The sequence below is a fragment of the Trachemys scripta genome, chromosome 14 (assembly GCF_013100865.1).
Source record: "Trachemys scripta elegans isolate TJP31775 chromosome 14, CAS_Tse_1.0, whole genome shotgun sequence".
NCBI classification, from domain to species: Eukaryota; Metazoa; Chordata; order Testudines; family Emydidae; genus Trachemys; species Trachemys scripta.
The window spans coordinates 6,352,675-6,378,506 of NC_048311.1; the positions used below are offsets into that span (position 1 = coordinate 6,352,675).

Below are 25,832 nucleotides of genomic sequence, written 5' to 3' on the forward strand. Positions count from 1 at the left end.
GCGACACTGTTTTGCATCATCCGGGCATTGGGATCTCAACCCAGAATTCCAAGGGGCGGCGGAGACTGCGGGAACTGTGGGATAGCTGTGGGATAGCTACCCATAGTGCAATGCTCCGGAAGTCGACGCTAGCCTCGTACTGTGGACGCGGTCCGCCGACTAGAGCACCTAGAGCATTTTATGTGGGGACACACACAATCGGCTGTATACAACCGATTTCAATAAAACCGGCTTCTATAAATTCGAACTAATTTCGTAGTGTAGACATACCCTCTGGATAGCTTCAGAGAACTATTCCAAAGTACACTGTATTATCTAGTCTTTTTTTAACTGACTTTTACAAAACACACAGCTCATTGTGACCCCTACTGGTCATCATCTCACTTAACTTCAATAAAATATTTATCAACAAAACATTCCTAACAATCTTAATCATAATATGGTTCTATATCAAAGGTTGCAATTAGCTTGATCAAATTCCAGGATAACATTCCCCTCAATTCCAGGGCAACATATTATGAGGATAAATGGCACAAATGAGGTTACATAGCTATTTCATCAGACATACAAAATAAGGCAATTGTGTAAAGATCTTGGGTTCAGACCAATAACTGCACAAGTCTCTTTATTTTGCAGTGTTCTTTATACTTATCTGTAGGTGTAATAAGAGATGTGAACGAGAATTTAAGACAGAGGGACTGCTGTATTTTGGCATGCACCTTGTAAGGCAATGCAGCCTTCCCAGGGCTGCAATATAGGTGGTGTTTCCCTTTCACTACTACAGCAGCTGGGAAGGGGGAAGATCACCATCCTGGTTAAGAGCAATGCTGCATATCTTCCCATTGTGTCAAATGCCTTTTTGAATGAGATACTTCTCCCTCTTGGGAATTAGCTTCAAGATAACATCCTATAGAAAGGCAGCCTGAAGAGATGTACTTTCAATTACTCTCATGGCCCCTCCTCTCAAGAGAGCTTGTGGACAAGGGAAAGGACATGCAGGAAAGGATGCTGGATGTGGTGAAGGGGCAAATAGTTGTGCTGAACCACATTGTGGTGCTATGTTCATGGCCAGTACCCCAACCTAGCCATGTCCTGCAGCCTGTGGAGGACACAGGACAGTGGGAGCCACCTTTCACTCCCCCAAATGGCAAGCCCTGCCTGCACCATTCCACCCACCAAGACAGGGAGAACAGTTGCCATCTACACATTTTTGTGAGACCATTAGCACTGCCATGTGTATGTTCATCACTTTGGGCATGTTCTGCCACATGTCCATTGACTTTAGGTTTGCACCGTATCGTGTTAAATCAAAGGTTTGATCATGTATAACTCAGCTGAAAAATTTCACCTAGGTACAGATTTTTTCTAATAACAGGGCTTTGGAGCTGTGCTCCGGCTCCGCTCCAGCTCCAGGCAAAAACTTGCAGCTCCACTGCTCCGCAGTCCAGCTCTAGGCTCCGCTCCAAAGCCCTGTCTAATAATATCAATTCTTAATAAAATCGTTACCCAAACTCACTGCATTCTTTCCCTTTGTTACAGGACATTCATATTCTACCACTACACTCGGACATCAATTTTGGAGCACATCACATCCCTGACTCTGTATTCTGATCAGCTGGGACATCTTGCAGAGGCCCCTTCTGTGACTGTTCATAATATACACAAAGTCTCTCCATCTCCCAGTCATCACTGAGCATCTCCCCTTTGCTCTGACAGATGTAGTGCAAAACGTAGCAAACACCTATGACAAAAGGCAGATATTGTTCAGCAGCCTCCAGCCTTGCCAGATGGTTCTTCCTCCTTCCCTTCAGTCTTCCTAACACCCACTCCACTGTCATTCTTCAGCTACTCAGGTGATAGTTAAACAGCTCCTTTCTCCTGTCCGAGTGTCCAGCAAAATGGTTCACAAGCTCAGGATGCAGAGGTGAAGCTGTCTCTCAGAATCACAGGAGTGTGGGGTAGAAAGGGGGTGGATGCCAGGTAAGTTTCAAAGTAAAATTATCAAAAGTACCAAACAATGATCAAAAGTGATAATTGGACTTATTTATAAATTGCTTCTTATATGACTAGTTCAGGAAAACCAAATGAAAAAAATAGAATTATTGATTATGGTTATTAATGCTGTTGCAGGTGTGATATGTCAAATGGGTAGGCTTGACCAAAAATTATTAGTCAAAGATTAATACAGCACAATACAGAAAAAAAGAGTACATACATTACTGACCCTCGAAAAGAGAACAGTTGTAACTGTCAAACCATCTAAAAGATTCTGTGCTGTCCCCTCCTGTATTTATATCTGACTGGGAGGAGTTTCACAATTTTCCTTACAACACTTTACCGAATACATCTTTTATATGAATTTTCATTGACATGTTTCTCACGGACAGTAAGACATCAATAATTTCTACACCTGGTATGTGGGAGATAAGCTGTAAGTTTCAGCATGGCATACTTTTTACATTTGGACAGTTATACAGACCATGCACAACACAGGAACACTGAGATGCATGTACAAAAGACCAAAAAATTGTTTTGAACATTCCAATCATAGCATTTCAGAAATCAGAAAAGTTTAAAGGAATCCCTTTTCCTGGTATATTGTGTTTCATTCTGGAATTAAAACACTTCAGCTCTCTCTCTGATTAACACAAGTGAAAACATTTTGGGAAGATCATCACATGAAAACAGTGTAAGGAGTATGTACAATATTAGATATAATGTTAATATTGTAAATATTATTAATATTGTGTGACAAAGTTCCTCCTCTATCTTGGTGGGTCCTGCGCTTACTGGTGGATTTTCTAGCCTCAGAGATTCACCTTGTGGGTTAGGGAACAGCCCAGAGACCTTCCCCTCTGGAAGAACCCACAGTCCAGGTCAATTGGGAGGTTTGGGGGGAACCCAGGCCCGCCCTGTACTCCGGGTTCCAGCCCAGGGCCCCAGCTGTCTATAGTGCCTCCTGTAACAGCTGCATGACAGCTACAACTCCCTGGGCTACTTCGCCATGGCCTCCTCCAAACACCTTCCTTAGTCTCACCACAGGACCTTCCTCCTGGTGTCTGATAAAGCTTGTGCTCCTCAGTCCTCCAGCAGTACACCCCCTCACTCTCAGCTCCTTGCTCCCAGCTCCTCACACTCTCACCATAAACTGAAGTGAGTTCTTTTTAAAACTCAGGTGCCCTGATTAGCCTGCCTTAATTGATTCTAGCAGCTTCTTCTTAATTGGCTCCAGGTGTCCTAATTAGCCTGCCTGTCTTAACTGGTTCTAGCAGGTTCCTGATTACTCTAGTGCAGCCCCTTCTCTGGTCACTCAGAGAACAGAAAACTACTCATCCAGTGACCAGTATATTTGCCCTCTACCTGACTCCTGTACCCCACTGGTCTGGGTCTGTCACAATTGGTTAACAATATAGACCTTACAGACTTTTTCACATCTACCTCCACATATATTGCAGTAGCTAGGTACAGTACAATATCTAGAGGTTGTTGTGTTTCACAAGGTTCCTGTATTTTAACTTTTGCTAAGTTTTCATTCTTTAGCACAGAAACAAAACAGAAGTTTATACAAAACCAATAACACTTACCTATCATACAGCTTAGAGAATTTAACATAAAATATAAAGGACCGCAAATATAATATACTTTACTTATTCACAATTGAGTGCTTACTTATTTTGGATACATAACACTGCTTTTCGATTTATATTTATAGTTGCTACAATAACCTGTGCCCATACTTTAATTAATACCTTTTAACATTTTACTTATAAGAACTGATACCCCAATACATTCTATTCACACAAACTGGTAGTTAATAAAAAAGCAATTTACACTCCTGGCTTACAGTTCTGTTTGTGAGAGCACAGATTTTACTAAAATGTAGGGCTGTCAAGCGATTAAAAATAATTAATTTTGATTAATCACAGTTTTAATTGCACTGTTAAATAATAACAGAATACCATTTATTTAAATATTTTTTGAAGTTTTCTATATTTTCAAATATAGGCTCGGGGCTATAGGTTTCAGTCCTGCTTGGGGCTTGGGACTTCAGCCTCCTTTGGGGCATGGGGTTCTGGGCTCCAGCCCCTCTCTCGGGGCACAGGGCTCAGGGCTTCAGCCTCCCTTGGGGTGCCAGGCTTCAGCCCCCCTTGGGGTGCCAAGCTTCAGGTGCTCTGGAGCTCCAATTCCTCTCTGAGCTCAGATCTCCAGGCTTCAGCCCCGCTTGGGGTGCCAGGCTTCAGATGCTCTGGGGCTTCAGCCCCTCTTGGGGCAGGTGTCTTCAGCCTGCTCCCCCATCCAGCTCTGGAGCTGCAGGCTGGGGCTTCAGCCAGTAGTGTAGCTAAGGGGGGTATGGGGAAGCAGCCGCTTCCCCTGAGGACATTTTCCAAAAGCTGCGCCTTTCTGTGCAGCCAGCACTGGGCTCCGGACTCGGAGTCTGGAGCTGGGTTTTGCGTGCGGCCGTCGGCTTGCTCTCGGCTCCGCACCACCCTCCTCCCCCATCCCCATCCCTGCTCGCTCACTCTGGGGCTGCAGGCAGCTTCAGCTGGTTGCCTGGCTCCCCGGGGATGAGGAGGAGGAGGCTCCCGGCAGATCCCGGAGGCTCCCGGCAGATCCCCTTAACCCTAGGTGTTAGACAAACCTTCCTACAGTTTTCCTAGGGAGGACGTGTGAGAGTTTGCAGCAGCCACAGCCCAGGGAGGGAAGGGTGGCACTCTACTGTTTAAAAATGTTGCAGACATGTTTTCTCTCAGCAGTAATTTTCAACCTGGTCTTTGGGCTGGGCTGGACTCTGGCTTTCTGGCCAATAGGAAAACCAGCTTCCTAGAGATGTTTGTCCATGATGCTTCTAGGCTCTTGCTCATGAGGAGGTTTGGAAAAATTAGATTTTTTTTCTCAAATTGGTAAATGTCAGTAATCGTAGATTTCATCACACATGCACAAACTGACCAAAACCCCCCCATTGCTGATAACTGAAATTGACAGGCAAGGTAGCTTGATTACTTCTCAGAGTTTGATTTAAGGCTCTTGACATTCTGTATAGTTTGACAGGTGATGTTGCCAACGGGTGTTTTAACGGTTTATGAAGCTTTCACTTGTTCAATGTCAGCACCGACTGTTAAATAAATATTGCCTGACTCCCCCCTGAAATTTCCTGCAACTGTGAAGATAAAAATGGTTTTAAGCATTTTCCCCCTATCATTTTGCACAACCACGAAAACTTATTTTTATGCTTTTTTTAAAATCAATTTATCTGTTGAAATTATAAAAAAATACAAATTGAGTTGTACCACTTGCCCTGTGAGTTTGCCAGTTAGCAGCATCCAGCCTTGAGCTAAATACTTAGGAGGGGGACAGACACTGAACCCCCAACCTCTTTGTAACCAACAGAGCTGGAGGGCTAGAGGCAGGTCTCTGCCCCAAGAAGTGCAGGGAGCATCTAGCCACTGCAGCAGGGAGACTCGTGTTAGCTCAAGCTGATCTAGCATTAAGAACAGTTCTGTGGATGGTGTAGCTCTGCCTAGCCATCTGAGCTTGGATCCCAGTGGGCAAACAGGGGCACTAGCCCGAACTGCTGCCCACACCAAATGTCTGCACCCATTAGCTCAAGCTAAGCAAGCATGAGTCCTTCTGCTCAGCCTGGGAATCATGCAGTGTAGACATATCCTTAGAGTTCAGCCAGAGAGGCTGATCCAAGCCTGAGGTGGAGCAGAACCAAGGTCATTGCTGGAAGGCTTCACAGAAACAGCCTGGGCAGGGAGGAGTGGAAGGTGGAGGAGCTGCAAATGAAGGAGGCAGCGCTGAGGCCAAGGGGCTGTTTGTGAAAGAAGGGGCGAAGATGAGAATGATGCCCTGGAGTAGCAATGTGTATTGATGAGGAGGCAGACTGTACAGAAATGAGAAGTGATGGAATGGATAAGAAAGAGTCTGGGCGAAAATCAGTTGGGGGAAGAAAGCTACCAGAGGGGTTCCCCTGGGCTAGTGACTGGCATGTGCTAAAGCCCCCAGGATCTGATCTGGATATGGAGAGGGAGAGAAACCTTTGTAATGCTTTTAATTAAATAAAATACTGCTCAGAATTGTGTGATTGTGGGAGACTTTAACTTCCCAGATACAGAGTGGAGGACAAGTGCTACTAATAATAGAAGGGCCCAGATTTTCCTGGATGACACAGCTTTCTTTACCAAATAGGTGCTGAACCAACAAGAGGTGGAGCCATTTAGAAGTGCCTTTGGTGAGCAGTGAGGACCTCAGAGAAGAGCTGGTTGTAGGGGACAACCTTGGCTCGAGTGATCATGAGCTAATTCTGTTTAAATTAAATGGAAGGATAAACAAAAAGAGCTCTGCAACTAGGGGCCTTGATTTCAAAGGGGCAAACTTGAAAAAATAAGGGAATTAGTTAGGGAAGCGCCAAGTGGACTGGACTGAAGAACTCAAGGATCTGAAGGTGGAGGTGGCTCAGAATTACTTTAAATCAAAGCTGCAGAAGCTCTCTGAAGCCTACGTCCCAAGCAAGGGGGAAATATTCGTAGGGAAGGGTTGCAGACCAAGCTGGAAGAGCAAGCATCTCAAACAGGTGATTGGAGAATGCCTACAAGGAATGGATGATGGGAGGGATGAGCAAGGAAAGGTCAGCAAGTGTTTTTATTTTAAGTACAAATAAATATGTATAACAAGTTTAAAAGTATGTAATTTGATATGTCGGGTGGCGCCTTTTTTTAATGTATTCACTCCCCCTGATGTTAGAACCTGGCTACGCCACTGACTTCAGCCCCCCCACTGGTGCCTCCCTCCCCACCCAGAGGTATGTGATTAACATGTTAAAATATAACACTTTAATTTTCTTTTCAGTTAATCATAGGCATTAACTGCGATTGACAGTCCTACTAAAATACCATTTCTTATATGGTAGGTGTCATTGCAAAACAGTTGCTATGGTTTCACAAGCTGTATTTTTCCACTTTTCCTTTTGTCTGGCCATTAAACATCATGGATATTTTGATTTAGTTAGGTCACAGTCAAATGAAGTGTTATGGACTTGTGGTTTAATTTGGTCAACAATGTGATTCCATTAGGGGTAAACACACAATAATTTACCATGGATTCTTTCTCCTATAGATTGAGGAACATTGAAGTTGACTTTGAAATAAAGAAACATTTATCTAGTAAGCCAAAATGACAGAAGAAATTGATAGACAATTAAATCAACAAAGATTATGCAAATAAGATACACCAAGTAAAAAAAGGCAAATAAAAGGAGTAAGATAATATACCAACTCTTTTAAAAAAAATCTCTTAACTAAACAAAATTCTAAAAGAGAAAGTAACCCCCCCCCCAAGATTGTTTAACTATATCGTATGGATAAGTGTTATAAAACTGAGTATACAATTGAAAAAGCTATGAGCATTAATCACAATGTTATTCACTTAAACTACTTAGGATACTAATAACATCCACAAGTTGTTTCTCCTAAATAAAATTAATTAGTAACTAAGCATTATTGACAGAATTCAACAGCTAAACTTAAAGAAATAGTATCAGATAAATAAACTCAATTAAGTAAATAGATCACAACAACCTATAATTCAACTTGATATTACAATTTTAAACTAAAAATGAATTTGGATGAAATGAGAGAGGTTGAAGAGGACAACAGAAGTGAAAGGAGGGCCATCTTAACAAAAGCTTGCAATAACAATACTACTACTTATACTTATGTTTTGAGAAGTTGGTATTCTGAGCCTAACCATGATCCCTCAAGTAAATTGAGAGTCATACAATTATGACAGATCAAAATTAGGCAGTATTTAGACATGTGTTGACTGGAAATGGTTACAATAACATGTGCAAAAGCTGGGGTAAAAGAATCACCCAATTTGATTTTTATACAACAGTGCAGAGCAAGAGGATTAACTCTGATATGGTGGAGTTAATAGTAGTATAAGGGCCCTACCGTCAATCAAACCCTAACCTCACCCCTCGACCCCTTAAGCCCCGCCCCTTGATCCCTTGGTCCCTCCCGCCTGTCACCGGAAGTCCCACCCCATGGGGGTATTACTTCCGGGGTCAATGTGCCACTTGACTGGAAGCAAGGTGTGTCATGTGACCCCTCTAAGAACTCCTCCCACCACCCTCTACCAATCAGGAGGGGTTTCGTCCCGAAAGGACCACCCCGAGAGGAGATTTTGACCAATCAGGGTCACTTCTGGGGCGGGGGTGACCCCTCCGGAAGTGAGTCATGTGACCCCACTAAGAACTCCTCCCAAGGCCCTCCGCCAATCAGCATGCAGCACCATTACCTCATAAGCCCCAGCGCCAGACAGAGGAGGCGGCCCTCTCTTACCAAGGACACGTGTTTTCGAAATCGCGGAAAGGCTGCTGAGAGGAAACATGGACTCCTTCACCACCCCCGTGAGAACTTCAGATTTTGTTTTAGCCCCGACCACCTTTGGACTTGTGTGGAGAATGTGCTACATCAGTGACAGTTCCGAGGAGGACCCTTTGACCCAGCTGTTGATGGATACATCGGAACCCGACCCCGAAACCCTCGTGAGGCAGCCCAATGAGCGTGACGGCCTCTCTTTGTCCACCCCCTCAGAGGTGGAAGGCGATCGCGGCTCGGGGGAGGCACCGGCGGACAAATCAAACAGAAAAGACGGCGCTCAGGTAAAATGAATGATTAAGAAGCGGCAGTCAAGGAGGGGTGGGTAATGGGGTAGGAACCGGGGGATACGTAAATTAAAAAACAAGCAGTGGGGGTGCTTACACAGTTTCTTTTCTGAAAATCTCTCAACAGGTCAACAATGCCTTTTTAGAGGCCTTTAAGAACTGACACATTGGAAACCCTGTGGGAGTAAATATATCGTGCGTCAGCTGTTTTGCTCATGTCTGAGACACAGATCTCAAGCTGAAAAGGACAAAATGGAAGAATGAACCATCTGAGACTCCCTTATGGTAGGGGTCATGGCATCCATTTTTACAGGCGGCTGTAAAAGGTCGCGTTAAACCAGGAGATTAATAAAACTTATTTAAATGTGTCAATATGAATGTGTCCCCTTTCATACTCGTGGTAGTAAAAGACGGTACCAGTAACAGTCATGTCTACATAGACGGCTCTGTTAAAGAAAATATATTATGCCCCCTGGGGAAGTTGGGAGCTTCGGCGGGGTCAACCCTCTTTTTCAAGTGGCCAGAAAGCATAGTAAAACTTTAAACAGAAGACAGGTAACAGCATGGCTTTCAGACCAGAATGCTTACATGATTTTACAAACCGGCTTGAATACATTTTAAAAGAAACAAGACCATTGTTTCAGATGTGGATGCGCAGTGGCAGGCAGATTTGGTGGATATGCACCAATTCTCGAAACACAACAGTGGTTTTAAGTACATCTTAACAGTGATAGACATGCTATCCAAATATGCCTGGGCCTTAGGCCTAAAAGACAAGACGAGTGGTGAGGTATCCAAGGCCTTTAATGCTATTTTCAGTGAAGGTCGCGTGCCTCAAAAATTACAAACCTATCAGGTGAAAGAATTTTTAAACAAACCTTTAAGTGGATTGTTAAAGCGGCATGGAGTTTACCATTTTGTTACCAATAATGAAGTCAAAGCAGGGGTTGTGGAGTGATTTAACAGAACTTTAAAAACTAGGATGTGGAGATATTTGACAGCCCATAACACCTTTCGCTACATTGACGTTTTACCTGACTTTATAAAGAGTTACAACCAGAGCTTTCACAGAACTATACGTACCAGACCCGTTGATGCTAACCCTTCAAATTCTCTGAAGGTATGGAAAACGGTTTACGGAGATGGTTTTAAAATAAAACCGGTTGTTGCCCCTTTTAGAAAAGGTGACCAAAGGCACTTTTGAAAAAGGTTATGAACAGATGTTTACCGATGAGATATTCATAGTGGATGAAGCCTTAACCAGGGGCCAGAGACCTGTATACTGATTAAAAGATTACAAGGGTGAGGCAGTTACTGGATCTTTTTACCCTGAAGAATTACAAAAAAGTAAACCCCAAACGAGACAGGATTTACAGGATTGAAAAAGTTCTAGCAGAGAAAGGAAAAGGGAGAAAAAAGCAGCTACTGGTGAAATGGTTGGGGTGGCCCGATAAGTTTAACAGCTGAGTGGAAGCTTCTCAACTCTGTGACATCTAGACATGAACAAAAAAGATTCCTTCTGCAAAGACAGAGAGAGAGAGAGAGAGAGAGAGAGAAATGAGCGACAGCGGGTTTTACATTACTTTGCCCAGCAATACCAGCTCTGCAGTTTTTCCCCAAAACACTATCTCAAACTTTACAATACGGCTAATTAAGCCCTTGGATCTCCTGGATGCCTGGGAGGTGGGATTAGTGGAAATACAATACCCGCACAGCTGGAATACTATCAACGAAGACACCCCTTTCGAAATCACCTTTGGAGCTACAACGTGGAATTTCATCCTACGACGAGGTTATTACTCGACCATACCTGAATTACTGGAGCATATGAACAGCAACGTGGCTCGTCATCCCAGACCGCCTGAGGTGGTCATGAACTACGACCCTGTGGGTAGAAAAGTGAGACTTAAATCTACCAATTTTATGTATGTGTTTTCTACTGGCGGGGAGCTAGCTAACATTCTGGGTTTGGGCCACAAACGCAACGTCCAAAAATTCCCCTTCTTAGCAGACATCACAGGAGGTTTTAACTCCTTGTATCTATACCCGGTATTGTAGAACACCAGTTTGTGGGGGACTTTTGTGTTCCCCTGTTACGCTGCGTCCCTGTCTGAGGAAGGAACAACGAGTTTGTTACCATCACCTACGACAAACCTCATTACGTCCCTGTCAGTAAACACCACATCAACACCATCACCATTGAAATAAAGACAGATCAGAACAGACATGTCTCATTTCGCTTCCGCAAGGTGATCGTCAAGCTGCATCTGCAGCCGCAGAGAGAGTGAGGTTTCTAAAAAAGCAAAACCCTATTATGGCGATCGCAAAAAATTATGGCGACCCCACCATCTACAGGAACTATTACAAAGCCCAGGCTGGATACGCCCTTCCTGGATATCATGGGGCCCCCATGATGTACGGGGTGGGTGTGGGTGGAATATTTCATAGCCTCTTTCGAAAAGCCGTACTGCTTTTGAGGAGGGGGCTAGAGATTATTAAGCCCCACGTAAAAACCGCCGCTCAAAACATAGCTAAAGATGTGGTAGGTCATGTCTCCTGTGCTGTTCTGGAGAAGGTGGGGAATACAGCTTCACAGGAAGGATCGGGGCTGATGTACATTAAAAGGAGGAAGAAAAAGAGAAATACGTCATACCCGCGACGCACAGGTCCCCCGAAACCCTTTAAAAGAAGGGCTTTGACACGCAGGGCCGGCCATAAGCGAAAGTCCAAGAGGAAGCCTGGGCGAAAGAGGAGACGCGCTCTGCCTGGTAAAAGAGACATATTTTAATCAACATGGCTTTTGTTCACTGCGGGTCTGAAGAGTGCACCAAATCTGAACTAGACTTGTTTCAAATAGCCCCTACGCAGACCAGCATCGAGAAAAGCATCTACATCGAGGTGCCACCTCTATTGGCCATTACAGAGTCTGCCCCCATTGACTTTTTGTAGCAGGGAATGGCATAGATTATATGGATTTAAACAACACGCTGCTGTACCTGTGTTGCAAGGTTGTAAAAGGAGACGGAACTGAACTCGCCATGGACACCGAAGTGGGCCTGGTGAATTACCCCATGGCCTCTATTTTCAGTTAGTTGGATGTCATGCTGGGAGACCACCTCATAAGCCAAAGCAACAACTGTTACCCTTACAGGTCCTTTATAGAATCGGTGCTCAATTACAGCAACGACACCCTCGCCACGCAATTTTCCGCCGGCCTGTTTTACAAAGAAACTGCTGGACAACATGAAGAAACAGAGTTGGATGGAGGGAATTTAGGGTTTGTGAGGCGTGCAAAGCTGACGGCCGCGAGCAGAACGGTAGAGCTGCTGGGCCATTTACACAGCGACCTGTTTTTTTAAGAAAAACTTTTGTTAAACAGAGTGGATGTGAAAATTAAACTGACGCGCAGTAAAGACGCTTTCTGTTTAATGGGCAGTGCGGCTGAAGGCTTTAAACTGCGCATTGTATCAGCGTCCCTTTTTGTGAAGAAAGTACGGGGGGTGGCCCCGGGAGTCCGTCTGGGGCACGTGGAGGCCCTGCTTACCGCTAATGCTAAATACCCCGTGGACCGTGTGGGAATGAAAATGTTTAGCATCCCCGCGGGCAGCAGGGTCAGTAACCACGAGAACCTGTTCTTGGGACAGTTACCCAAAATGCTTGTCCTAGGGTTTGTGGATAACGATGCCTTTAGCAGAAGTTACGCTAAAAATCCTTTTCATTTTAAACATTACGATATTAATTTTGTGGCCTTGTATGTGGATGGTGAACAGATACCGACCAAGCCTCTGCAACCGGATTTCGAGGCAGGACGCTGCATGAGAGAATACATGAATTTGGTGCAGACAGCTGGTAAACACATGAAAGATCGTTCTCTGTTAATCGACCGTGAGGAGTTTGCACAGGGTTACACCTTGTTTGCCTTTGACCTATTTCCCAACCAGGAATGCGCTGATCACTATTCCCTGATTAAAACCAGGAACCTGAGAGCAGAAATACGTTTTGGGAAGGCTTTAACGGTTACTGTCAATATGATTGTGTATGGGGTTTTTGACAATGTCATAGAAATAAATCAGAAGAGAAACGTTCTGTTTGACTACATGTGAACATGGACACCGTGCAGCTCTCACATGTCTTATCAACGGACCCTTACACAAAAAAGAATTTCTTGGATGTGTTCCCTTGCGATTGGCTCCCAGGAGGCAAGCTGTCTCAGAGGCCCCTAGGCTTGGTGGTGAACATGCATCCACACAACCAACCGGGTAAACACTGGCTCACCTTGTATCTGGCGGAGCGTAACCGTGGAGAGTTTTTTGACTCATATGGGCACCCCCGAACAGTGTGTTGTTTCCTAAAAGCATTATGAAATTTTTAAACAAAAATGCCACAGACATGGTGTTTCACAATAGACAATTACAAGACCACTGCTCCATCGCCTGCGGCTATCACTGCGTGTTTTTCTTACATCATCGTAGCAAGGGTTTATATTTTGACCGGATTTTAAAATTGTATTCTAACGACTTAGTGCAAAACAACTGGATGGTGATGAATTTTGTAAAAATATAAATTTAAATTCTTGGGCATGCCTAGCCTTACTCAAACCATGTTTTAACAAGCCCAGACATGTGTATCTTGCAATGATTTTCATAGCCATGTTACCCAATAAAGCACCCCAGGTGAGGGGTTTAAAAACAATTGATGTTTGGTGGGTTTTTAAAAAAAAAAAAAAAAACACAATTGAGAAAAAAGTACACAGATTTTTTTTTAAATTATAGAAATGTTTTATTTAAAGCAAAACATTACCAGTTTTTTTTTTTAATTTAGAATGTGAAAAACGTTACACACTGAGCCATTCGGCTCTTTTAGCCAATTTTTGTTTTTTAGATGGCAAAAAAGGGGTCACGGTTTCTCGATCCACCCCGGTGTCAGCCGTCGAGGCCTTGAGGCGTTCTGAAAGATCTCTGTTGGCCGCATTGCCCATGATGGAAGATGGTACGTCCAGTTCCACCATGGCATTCATAAACACATCCCATCCTTTAGGTACATGTCTGCTAGGAACAGAGCGAGTCTGGGTGATGGCCCTGACTAAGTCGAGCATGTTAGAACCATTAACCACAGAGCCTTTATACACAAAAGACCCTGTATCGTTCCATGAAGAGAGATTTTTATCCTGGCCCAGCTTATTTAGCAATACTATTGCATTTTTCTTATAATGCTTATTCACCTTATCCAACGCCTCCTGAGCAACAGAGACTGAGTTCTTTGGTGTTTCTGGGGGTTTGGCAGTCACACTTTGTTCCTGTTCCAGTAGAAACAGACTTATTTTCCCTTTATCCGCATCGCTCTGCTTCACGTACATTAGGTACCTTTGAAGCACGGCGCTGTAAAGTTTAGCCTTTTCGTATTCGGCCAAGTCAGTTCTTTGAAGAACAGACTTCATTTCAGCATCCAGTAAGCGAGTTGCGGTTGTTCTGATATTTTCCTCTGCTGGAGGGGGAGCCCTTAATTGCTCCAACTGGTGGCCGGGCACCAGAAACATTTTTTCTGCATACTCCATTATCGATTAGTTAAAAGCCCCGTTATCAGAGGGATAGCAAAACTTAACAGAGGTCCGATAAACCCCCCAGACTGCTTTACCAGATGCTTTTTTCTTTTAAGTGAAACCCTTTTATTACACAAAGTTTTTATAAGCGTGCGTTTCTTTTTCAGCACACACACTTGATTCTGTGTTAAAGGTACGTTTCCTTTTAAGGTATTGAGCGCTATTTCTGAGATGGCCGCTACTAGATCGTCAGAGGCCGAACACTGTATAGCCCTCCTTTGCTGTGGGGATGATTTGCTAAGTAATTTTGAAAGGCCCAGGTTTCTCTTCACGCAGCTAAACATGTTTTTGGTCAGCAGCCCCGGCTGTTAAAAAGGGGCCTGCCGATAAGTCATCTCTTTTTATACCCGGCTGTTGTTCTTTTCAAAGTATAAACCGCCGGCCAGTCTGGAGGGAAAAGACCAGTTCTTAGTCTATAAGCTTCTGGTGTGGAAGCATTTAAATCTATCACCAGGTAGCCATAAGGTCTTTGGGTAGCATCCTCAAAAGCTTCTAGAAAGAATTGAGCTTTGCCGGGGTACATTTGCCGAGCGAGCGTAGCAATTTATCTCTGGGGTTTTTGAACAGAACCATGTACTTTGTGTTTAGGTTAATCGTGTGACTTTTTTCCCTGACAAAATATGTTTTGAACTATATACATAATGCTCAGGTTTCCGTGATGCACATACTTGGTAAAGGCTTTCTCGATTTCATCGCTTTCACAGGCAGAGTTCATCAGATCTTCTATGATAATCATATTTACTTTATTAGTAGGAAACAAACAGTCATCGTCAAAAGCATCAGGCAGCCCCTCCACAAAATTGATAAAGGGATATTTACAAAGCAGTTCTTTATACAGAGGTTGCCAACAACTGTAACACCACACGATATTCTCAGGCATAACAGACAGTGTGTGTTTGGCATTATCCAACATGTTTTTTATAAAGTAACTTTTCCCGCAGTTGCTAGGCCCCGCGAGAATTGCAGAAAAGGGGTGTTTCCACCTCGTATCCATTTTTTCAAAAGCCGTAGGGCAGGGTTTTAAAACCTTCTCCTCGGACCCTCTTGTTGTAAACCACTTTTTGTGTCTTTTTAATTTGCCACTGGTTTTTGTTTCTTACGATAGAGGTGCAGCAGCCCTCTATCTTTTTTGAAGTGTTTTCTTGCAGACCCATGCAATAGTCCAGGACTAGATCTTTCAAACTGTTGAAATTGATCTTTTCGCAGTTTGCTACATTTAGGGTAATACCTTTGACTTTCATACAGGCCTTTCCACCCGACAGCTTATACCCATAGGTTTTCGGGCCTGCCGACACAAACTCGTTGATGTGTTGAACTGGTGGGATCTCGCTTATGAAGTCCCCTAAATAATCCCCCAGAGGGGGATTCCAGTCACCTTCCCTTTTCACAAATATCACCGAGTCAGTGTCGTGGTACAGGCACCGCTCTTGCAAACCGTCTAGGAGGCTGTATAATTCTAAGCGGGCATAAGCGGTGGTGAAACAAGCTATGAAAACATTGGTATTGCCAGAGACAGAGTACCGTTCTTTTGCGTGCTTCCATGACACGCACGCTGTTTCATCATCGATAAACTCGCAGGATGAAACCTCATAACTGGGGGAGAACAGGTACTGCAAGAGTTCGTCAGGGTCTCTCACGATGCTGGTGTTGGGTAGGTTGGATCTTTGGCCAAATTTACCCCACAGAGAATTTAAAAAACAGTTTAGCAATTTGGCGTTTAGCAGGGTTTGATCTGATCTCGTGTTGGCGTAAATGCACGCCTTCTTTCTGGTAGAAATCGCTAACGTACTTATTTTGTTTTTCCTCGTCTGTGCACCAACTGGGATACCCTGAAGCCTCTTGTTTCTGACGGAGGTGTAATTCTATGTACTCTGAAAAGAGTTTGTCAGATTTTTCATTAAAATGCCAGATTTCATAGATCTTAACCACCGCGTACCCCTTCGCTATGGCCGCGTTCAATTCCACCGTGCACCAAGTCCCCAGGATGACCCGCTCCTCATCAGTATGGGTGCATGTCTCCCGCTGCTCAGTTTCCGCACAGGTTCAGCATAGCGAGAACATAAACTTGCCACCCACTCTGTCAGGTAACAATGGGAAAAAGAGGCCTTGTGGGGGGTACACTAACTTTTGCAATTCCAAAATAATTTGCAAGGGGTCCAAATTTGTCATAGACTATATCAGGGTGTCCGATAGGGTATTCTTTGGTTTTGTTTACGAAAGGGTACAGGCTGGTAAAATCATAATAGTGGATTTCTTCCCTGGGGTTAGGCTTGTAATATAGGCGGATAGCGTTTGTCCTCCCCCCAAAAAGAGCATCCCTAGGCATAAGAGGCTGGGGTAACTAGGCTCGGTTTAAAAAGTCTGCAAGCTCCCTGTCTGTTTTTTTCATCACCTCCCACTGGTGCTCCCAAAGAGTCCTCACTACAAAACCAAGTCGTTTCAGATAGTCAGTCTTGAGCTGCATCTTGTAATAAAGAAACCCAAAAGATGTCCCAGTCATAGGATTTTGTGCTTTTTCACAATAACTGGTGACACAGCCATGGAAAAAACACCTGTTAAACTCAAAGGCTGCGCGTACCCCATCAACATCGGCATAACCATCTAAAAAGTAGGGGCCTACCTGTAGTTCCCCACCCTGTAAAGCGTGCCGTATTTGTATATTTTCTTTGTGAGAGATATACAACAGCCACTGAATAGATGGGGTCAAATATCTCTTTTTCTGCCTGTGATAGTTGTCTGGAGGGAGAAGAGCTACTGTGTTCGGCTCCAAAAACATAAACCTGTACATAACACTGGCATCTGTCTGCATGGCTATGTACCGGAATGAATCTATCCACAGTTTTATCTCGGTGAATTTACCAGGTTCTTTCTCTACTACATCTCCCTTCTCCGTCATTTTCATAATCTCTTTTCTGTATAGGATACAGGCCTGTCTCAAAATTTTTACATCCTGCTGACAGTAATACGCGAGCTCTTTCTGCAAGTAAAACGCCTCAGAGCTGTGGTCCCGATACCAGTTGAGAAACTCTGCTTTTTCTCTGGGCATCATGCTTTCTACACCATAGTGCTCCATACCGGGAATAGGCCCCACGTAATTTTAATTTTCTAATGTGTTAAAAAAGTGTGGAAAATACCCTTTGCACCCTTCAAACCCCATCACCTGTGGTAGCTTGCTAAGCTTCATGGGCAAGAAGTTTAAAGAGTCTATAAAACGAATGCCCAGGGCCTTAATTTCCACGCACATTAGTTTACTACCCTGAGTGATCAGTTCTAGGCCCATCTTTTCCTTGAGTAACTGTCTAACAATGAAGTACGCATCATAACCTTTAGAATTGTGCGCTAGGAACGTGTCTAGGAATTGTGTGCCCGAAACTTTGCCAATAAAGGTCTTAACAAACACAGAAAGATACTCATCGCCCTTAAATTCCCAGGATTTTTCTGACTTTAGGGACATAGCAAAAATGTAATTGGGAGTGTGCAACCCGGTCTCCTGAGTGCATTCGAAATCATAAAAAAAAATATACTTTTTTGAAGATTCAGGCTTTCTAAGGCTGTCCATAAAACAGAGGTGACCGTCTATATCACCAACGATCAAACCCTGACACTGTTTACACCGTCTCCCTTTACACCTATGCCGCTTGTCCACGTAAGACTGACACTTCTCACACAAAGTTTTAGACAGGCATTCAACTTGGTTTTTTGATGCACAGTCAATATGTCTGTCTAAACACTCTTTGGACCGACAATACAGTCTACAGCTAGGACACTGCTGCTGCACGCCCACGCTGTCTGAGCACATTACGCTCAAGCAGAGGCGACAAAGATACCTGCAAGAGTGGTCGTGGCTGTACACCGTGTGGCAAAACTCACAATAATTTTTCGCTCCGAACAACTTTTTTACATCCAAAACCCCATAGTAATGCTCATCGTGCAACAGGATAAAATAAGTCTTGGGGTACACTGTGCCCCGCATTTTAAAAAAGCCCCAGGCACCTTTCACCGTATACAGCACCACCTGTATATTAACTCCTAAATGCTGTTCAAACTTTGCTACATCATTGAGCATAACCTTTTTTTGATTTGACCACCTCAGTTTCTCATGTAACTTTCTCACCTCCGCTAACAATTCCGCGTCCGTAGGTTTACGATCGGACATGACGGCCAAGAGCCCACCCGCAAAACACAAATTGGTACCGGTGTAAGTCAGGTCTACTAAACACAGTCTCTTTTTATGAATAATTTGACTATTAAGGATAGAATTTAAAACTCTACGAGAGCCCCCACCCGTTTTTTACAACCGTCACAACGAGGCGCAATGTCCCATCGACATGCAACTCTCTATTGCTCTGTAGCAGTTTTGAGGTCTGATTTAAGAAATCCTCAGCAGACAGCTCATCCCTAGTTCTTTTGACCGAAAACAAAGAGTTAGTTAAATTACGGCTCTCTAAATGTAACTGAACATAATCATCAGGATCTATCCTACCATTAATGTCATCGAGCACTAACTGTATTCCCCGGTGTATGGCTTCAACAACCTGCTGAGCTGAATTTATTTGCTCAAGATTCACAAAACAAAATTCTTCACAATACACCGACCCCCCAAAACTGGATAATTCACGTTGCCAACATCTCACTCTCTCCATATACACCTCAGCATTTTCGGGGTTACTTGGGGGTTCCTCTACGGGATCATTAGCGGCATCTTCTACATCAGAGGCTATTTGAGAGTCAGACTCTGAGGCGCCTCCATGAGGGTCATTGGGAGTAGAACGGGACCCGTCTAGAGAGCCATCTGGGGAATTTGCTAAACCAGAGTCTGATTCCGCCTCCCCATTTTCAGACAAGCCAGTTTGAGAGCCTCCAGTAAGGGGCATCTCTTTTTGTTTTTGTATTTTTTTCCTCATTACCTCTTTAGCCCTTTTAAAAAAATTTACAACAACCCGGGCCTGGAACTTTTTGGCAGCCATCTGTTTATCCCCCAAGTGCTGTCCCCCCTTTTGTTTACACATGAGCTGATGTGTACCCTGGAGGGTGCCCCTTTTACCCAGGCCCCTTTTCATGACTAGTCATGCCTGCTCAGAGCCACCCTTTCCAGCCCTTACGTTTTTCAGCATGGTTCTGAACAAAGCATCATATTTTTCCCATTTCTTTCTAGAATCCCGTTCTTTTAGACTACCCGAGGATACAGCCTCCATCACTTTTCTGAGGGAAGCCTCAAACCCTTCCCAAAAACTAGAATATGGAGGAGCTGTGACGAGCTTATGGTTTTGGGAGAATGGTTTGTCAGTTCTTGGTTTTTTATTCACAACCCCTAGAGCGCATGCGCCGGGTTTGTGAATGTGGGTGTTTTCGCTCACAGTTTCCTCAGGGCTTGGTGTGGTGGTGGCCACTGAGGAACTGGAGTTGTGGTGGCATGGTTGTTTTTTACCAGAGTCTTTTGTTTTGTCCTTGGGTTGGACGTATATGAGGTTTGGACTGCCCGGATGCTTCAGCTGCACTCTTGTGCTGTTTTGCATTGTTAAAGGTCTCAAAGCAGATTCCTGGTTTGTTGGCAGTTCTGGAGGAGATGTCCTTGTAGCTTTGACTACAGCATTGTCAGAAAAGTTGCCCAGGCCTATGAGGGGGGAAAAAACCAACAACAACAACAACATTTTACAAAAACTGAACTTTACCATCTCTCTCACCCACACCTATGTATTTACATAAAATAGAAAACCTCATAGAACAACCAAACCAATAAGCAAAATATATTTACAGGGCTTCATCCATCCATCAGCCACTGATGCTGGTGAATTTTCCTTTTCAGCTGTCTCTTTCCTTTTTCTTTTCAGCTTGTTTTCTCTCTGGTCTAAGGATCTCTCATATTTTGACTGTACTGTGGAGCAAACAACAACATTATTATAAAACACATGAAACCGTCTTGTAAACATACATATACATATTACACACACACACACTTACTTAATTAGGGTGTTTTTCTATTTAAAAAGTCATAGCTTTACAACAAAATAATCCATTTCAGGCTGTACAACAAACACAGGTTTTTAAATACATCTCATTTTGCAGAATAAAAACCAAAACTGCTTTTAAAATCCATTTTGCACAGAAACCCTTGTTAGTTTGAAACACACATACCACCAGTTTAAAACCCACAGTTTGCAACCAAATACTTTTCAAAACCCCACATGCATTTAAAAGCCACATGGTTGTTCTGTCCCCCAGCCATGTGGCTTTGGTTTAGTTAGTAGCATTCCCTCTCCCCAAGTGCCTCAAACCCCATTTTTAAAAACCCATGACATTATGCACAGTAAAAAACCCTTAGTTTGATACAAACCAAGTACTTAAAAAAAAAACTATGCCTTGCACAGATCCCTCTCACACACACAAAACAGCAGCTTTATAAAACACACCAAACCAAGTTTGCAGCCATATACTTTTCAAAAACCCACATGCATTTAAAAGCCAGTTGCAAAAAAAAAATAATAATAATAATAATGTTACCTTTCACTATGGGATAAAGTGTTGCAGGCACATGCTTGTTCTGTTCCCCCTCATGTGTGTTTGGGCCTTCAGGTTCAAGAACAAGCAAAAATGTTAGTATTACCACCAAATCCCTATGCAGCCTGTATAATACTTTTTGTTTGTTTGTTTGTTTTTAATTCAACAGTATTAAGCACAACTATAGTTAAAATGGTTTTTACCTTGGCCTGGTGGTGAAATGCAGTTCAAAGTTACTGGTTCCATGCTAAACAGATCACACTGCAATAAACATAGGCACCATTATTTACTAAAACAGCATGGGCAAAGAGTGGCCTTATATAATATATAGTTTCAGCGTTAAAGACAGCAAGTCTTGACTCTTTTTGCAGTCCAGCAGCTATCCAAGAAAGTTTTCTGTTGAAAAGGACAAGCTCCAGCATACCTGAGGTTTTTATACCATCTTAGCCCATTGTTTCAAACAGACTTCAACACAGTTGCTAACAGGTTAATTTAATCACCCCTCCCATAGCATTCCCTTTTGTGATCTAGGGTAGTGAAACCATTTTGTCTGCACAACAGGGCTTCCCCCCTCCCCCCCGTTTAAGTTAAAATACATTTGTGGCTTTCTTACAGTATTAAACAGTATCCATTTCCAAGTGGGGGCCCTTTGCAGACATCAATGAATGTCTTGGTGCTTGGTTGTGTCACCGAACTATCGGGTCCACCTAGCTGAGAGCCAATAACAGCCAGACAGGGATAAGGAGGAGTTGCTTTATTCTGCAGAAGAAAGGAGAGCTTTGCACCTTGGTACAAAAACTCTGTCTTACACACATTTTACAGATCCTTTATACACATTCAGACAAAGGTCCTTGCAATGTTAACACTTGATTGGTGGTTGTCAGACCCGTGCTTTTGCTATCTGGTCAGTGAAAACTGGCTTGGGACCAGCTCCAACTACCTTAAGGCCTTGAGGGGAAGACAGTTGAAAAGTTCAGGCTACTGTGTCCTTAAGGTGTCTGCTTTCCCCTAATGGCCGCTGGCTGACATAAGGACTGCTCTATTAAGGGGGGTCACTAGTAACTTTCACAGTTGTTTTTTAAAACATGTTTCTTTCATGCTTAAAGTTTGGGGGTGGGGTTGTTGCCTAGAAAGAATGACCCATAGCATTCAACCAACTCCTGGGCCATATTTAAACTGTCCAATAGTGTCCCACCAACTCCTGGGTCCTTTAAACTGTCCAATAGTGCTCTACCAACCCCAGGGTTATATTTAAAACTGTCCAATAGCATCTGTGAATTCCTGAGGTTTAATTTCATTTCATATTAAGCAGAACTCACCATCCACCCTCACTCACCCCTTACTATGGGTACACACCCATCAAATGTAACCCTATAGCAACAAGGGTAAGTAATTGCAGGCACCCTGGCTATTCAGTGAGGGATGTGTGTGTGGTTAAACCCATTCGGTTCAACAGACTAAGGATAGCTCAGTGGTTTAAGCATTGGCCTGCTAAGTCCAGGGTTGTGAGTTCAAGCCTTGAGAAGGCCACTTAGGTTGTTTAGTCTGACAAAGCGAAGGCTGAGGGGGGATATGATTGCTATCTTTAAATATATCAGAGGGGTTAATACAAGGGAGGGAGAGGAATTATTCCAGTTTAGTACTAATGTGGACACGAGAACGAATGGATACAAACTGGCCGGGGGGAAGTTTAGGCTAGAAATTAGACGAAGGTTTCTGACCATCAGAGGGGTGAAATATTGGAACGGCCTTCCGAGGGAAACGGTGGGGGCGACGGACCTGTCTGGTTTTAAGATTAAGTTGGATAAGTTTATGGAGGGAATGGTTTAATGATAAAACATAGTAGTCAAGGAAAACCAAGCAATGGTACATGAACAACATAATGGCCAACAAGGGTCAGGCTAGAGACTCTTGCCTATATGCTCGGGGTATTACTGATCGCCATATTTGGGGTCGGGAAGGAATTTTCCTCCAGGGTAGATTGGCCGAGCCTCTGGAGGTTTTTCGCCTTCCTCCGCAGCATGGGGCAGGGATCACTAGCAGGAGGGTCTCAGCCGATTGAAGTCACTAAAACACAGGACTGGGGACTTCAACGGTAGAGTACAGGGAAGGGTCTTGCGGCCTGCAGCATGCAGGGGGTCAGACCAGATGATCATAATGGTCCCTTCTGACCTTAATGTCTATGAGTCTATGAGTCTATGATCTGGGGCAAAACCAATACTTGGTCCTGCTAGTAAAGGCAGTTCTATGAGATAGGTATATCTCCATATTAACTCTATTGTCTGAACTAGCCTTGTTTGTTTTATTGTAAGCACATTTTTAGGATTTTTTCCCTTCCCCCACCACAACATACATTTAAGCTTTTTGCTATATGCACACAAAAACAAAAGAGCTAATTCTCACAAGCAATTTATTTTTTTATTTTAAAAAACGTACAGCTCCTTGAAAACAAACCAAACTGCTTCATTAAAACTTTTTAGCTCACTTAAGGGCCAAAGGCCTTCTAACAAAACACAGATAGTCACAAACCCCCTCTTTTTTAAAAATTTTTTTACAGCTACCAAGTTTTATATCGCATGTTTGTCCCCTCACCATTCTCTAACTTAGTCCTTTTAGATTTCTTACAAATAGTCTTTTTCTTAAGCAGGGTTCTGTAACTCTCTGTGCGGACTAGACGGTCAATATAACGCTGTAAGCAGGCATTTTCCGGTTTGGTCATTTTCTTTAGAACACGGTCAGGGTCTGCACTGAATTGTACAGCATTTATCAAGGTCACCCCTTGCGCTAAATGTTCTTGGGTTAGGCACAGACATTGCATACCATAACCTATGGCAATAATAGTGTTTAATAAGCTTTCCAAACACAGCTCGGCACATAGGCCCTGGAGCTTGCAGTTTATATCCACTGAAGTCCAAGTCACACAGTCATGGTGCCTTTGCCCTGGTGCATCTATGACACAGCCCTCACAATCTTCAAAAAACTTTTCCCTAAGGCAGTGTTTAAGGATAGCATAAACAGCAACGCGTACAATAGTCCGCATGACTTTTTTACGCTCATGACATGGCACTGGCTCAGTTAGTTCTATCCCAAGCCGCCTCCTAAACTCCTCATAGCCATCATCCTCAGAGTCCTCTTCAACAACTTGTATCAGTGTTGAGCAAAAACATGGTGGACCAGGTTCATCTTCGCTGCTTGATGCAACACTGTCCAGGGCCTCTGGGTCCTCTAGAAAGGCATTGTCGAGCTGTTGAGAAATTTTCAGAAAAGAAACCGTGTAAGCACCCCCACTGCTTGTTTTTTAATTTACACAGCCCCCGGTTCCTAACCCATTACCCACCCCTCCTCGACCACCGCGTCTTAATTATTCATTTACCTGAGCACAGTCTTTTCCGTTCGCCTTGTCCGCCGGTGACTCCCCCGAACCGCAATCGCCTTCCACCTCTGAGGGGGTGGACAAAGAGAGACCGCCATGCTCATCGGGGTCTCTCATGAGGGTTTCGGGGTCGGGTTCCGGTGTATCCAGCAACGGCGGGGCCAAAGGGCTCCCCTCGGTCGCTCCCTCCTCCTCCTCAGAACTGTCACTGATGTAGCGCTTTCTCCGTGGATGGTCAAAGACCCTCGGGGCTAAAACAAAGTCCGAAGTTCTCCTGGGGATGGTGAAGGAGTCCATGTTTCCTCTCAGCAGCCTTTTCGCAATTTCAAAAAGCTTGGTAAGAGATGGCCGCCTCCTTTGTCTGGCGCTGGGATTTATGGGGTAATGGTGCTGCACTCTGATTGGTGGAGGGCCTTCAGAGGAGTTCTTAGTGGGGTCACACGACTCACTTCCGGAGGGGTCACCCCCACCCCGGAAGTGACCCTGATTGGTCAAAATCTCCTCTCGGGGTGGTCCTGTCGGGACGAAACCCCTCCTGATTGGTAGAGGGTGGTGGGGGGAGTTCTTAGAGGGGTCACATGACCCACTTCCGGATGGTTCACCCCTGCCCAGGAAGTCACCCTGATTGGTCAAAATCTCCTCTTGGGGAGATCCTCTTGGGACAAAACCCCTCCTGATTGGTAGAGGGTGGTGGGAGGAGTTCTTAGAGGGGTCACATGACACACCTTGCTTCCGGTCAGGTGGCACCTTGACCCCGGAAGTAATACACCCATGGGGTGCGACTTCCGGTGACAAGCGGGAGGGACCAAGGGGTCAAGGGGCAGGGCTTAAGGGGGGGTCAAGGGGCGGGGTTAGGGTTTGATTGACGGTAGGACTCTTATACTACTGTTAATAGTCAATTTCACAACTGCAAGTTCAGAAATCAGTTTGATTAACCAAGATACTCAAATTAAATTTAATGAAGCAGGTTGAGGGAGTTTTCTTAGAAAGTTGATAGGAAGGCAGTGTACTGTTTGGAGATCTTGGTGTTTGAGTTAATTGGAAGAAAGAGAGAGATTATTAAAAATAATTCCATACACCAATGGGTAAACAGTATAACATTCAACTATTGAAAGAAATAACACAAAGTACCCTGCTTTTGTATTTAAAGTAAACAAAGGTAAAATAGTAACTAGTGAAGTTCCTAAACAAAGACTGGAATGAGGCTAGTGTGGAGTGTAAGTCTTTAGCACATTAAATAACAATGTAGTTAAAAACTTTAAAATATTCTAAAGTTTAGAACACACATAATAAAGACTGAAGTGAGATTTTGAAGTTAGACAATAGCTCTTCTCATTCACACACACACACACAGTGTAATGTTACAAGGGAGAGAGATCTAAGAATGATCCTCTTGCTGGCAGATAATTCTCACTCACAAACGTACAAAGACAGCAGAACTGCAGGAGATAAGTGTAAGGCTTTGTCTACATTGGCATTTTTGTCATTAAAAGTTTTGTTGCTCAGAGGTGTGAAAAAACACTCCCATGAATGACAAAAGTCTTAACGATGAAAAGCACTGGTGTGAACAGTCAAAGGTACAGGGCAGAACAGTAATTTAACAAAGTTGGTAGTTCTGAGTAGTACTTAACATGAGGAGTAGAGTTGAAGCAAGACAACAACAGAAAACCATTAAACAATGAATTTCCACATAG

At 43.8% G+C, this 25,832-nt stretch overlaps 3 protein-coding genes across 3 annotated transcripts in view; all 3 read right to left on the bottom strand.

Moving 5' to 3' along the window:
- Window positions 1-25,832, bottom strand: part of LOC117887172 (zinc finger protein 501-like) — a 1,015,593-nt gene that overhangs the window by 774,374 nt on the left and 215,387 nt on the right. The gene's annotated exons all lie outside the window — the stretch shown is intronic.
- Window positions 16,123-21,513, bottom strand: LOC117887198. Its single transcript, XM_034789549.1, has 4 exons — window positions 20,969-21,513; window positions 20,769-20,834; window positions 20,023-20,142; window positions 16,123-19,881 (listed from the first exon to the last, which is right to left on the bottom strand). Exon 4 carries the CDS (start codon window positions 18,421-18,423, stop codon window positions 17,365-17,367), a length of 1,059 nt encoding a protein of 352 aa, XP_034645440.1. The 5' UTR covers window positions 18,424-19,881; window positions 20,023-20,142; window positions 20,769-20,834; window positions 20,969-21,513; the 3' UTR covers window positions 16,123-17,364.
- LOC117887200 lies at window positions 23,079-25,175 on the bottom strand. Its single transcript, XM_034789554.1, has 2 exons — window positions 24,139-25,175; window positions 23,079-24,009 (listed from the first exon to the last, which is right to left on the bottom strand). The coding sequence occupies exons 1-2, from the start codon at window positions 24,433-24,435 to the stop codon at window positions 23,323-23,325; spliced, it is 984 nt and encodes a 327-aa protein (XP_034645445.1). The 5' UTR covers window positions 24,436-25,175; the 3' UTR covers window positions 23,079-23,322.

Bases quoted from the DNA above. Each gene is read 5' to 3' on its own strand.
- LOC117887200 (XM_034789554.1), bottom strand. From the start codon at position 24,435: ATGGACTCCTTCACCATCCCCAGGAGAACTTCGGACTTTGTTTTAGCC. The intron at 24,010-24,138 runs GTAAATGAATAA...ATTTCTCAACAG, and splicing joins ACGGAAAAGACTGTGCTCAG to CTCGACAATGCCTTTCTAGA.
- LOC117887198 (XM_034789549.1), bottom strand. From the start codon at position 18,423: ATGTCCGATCGTAAACCTACGGACGCGGAATTGTTAGCGGAGGTGAGA.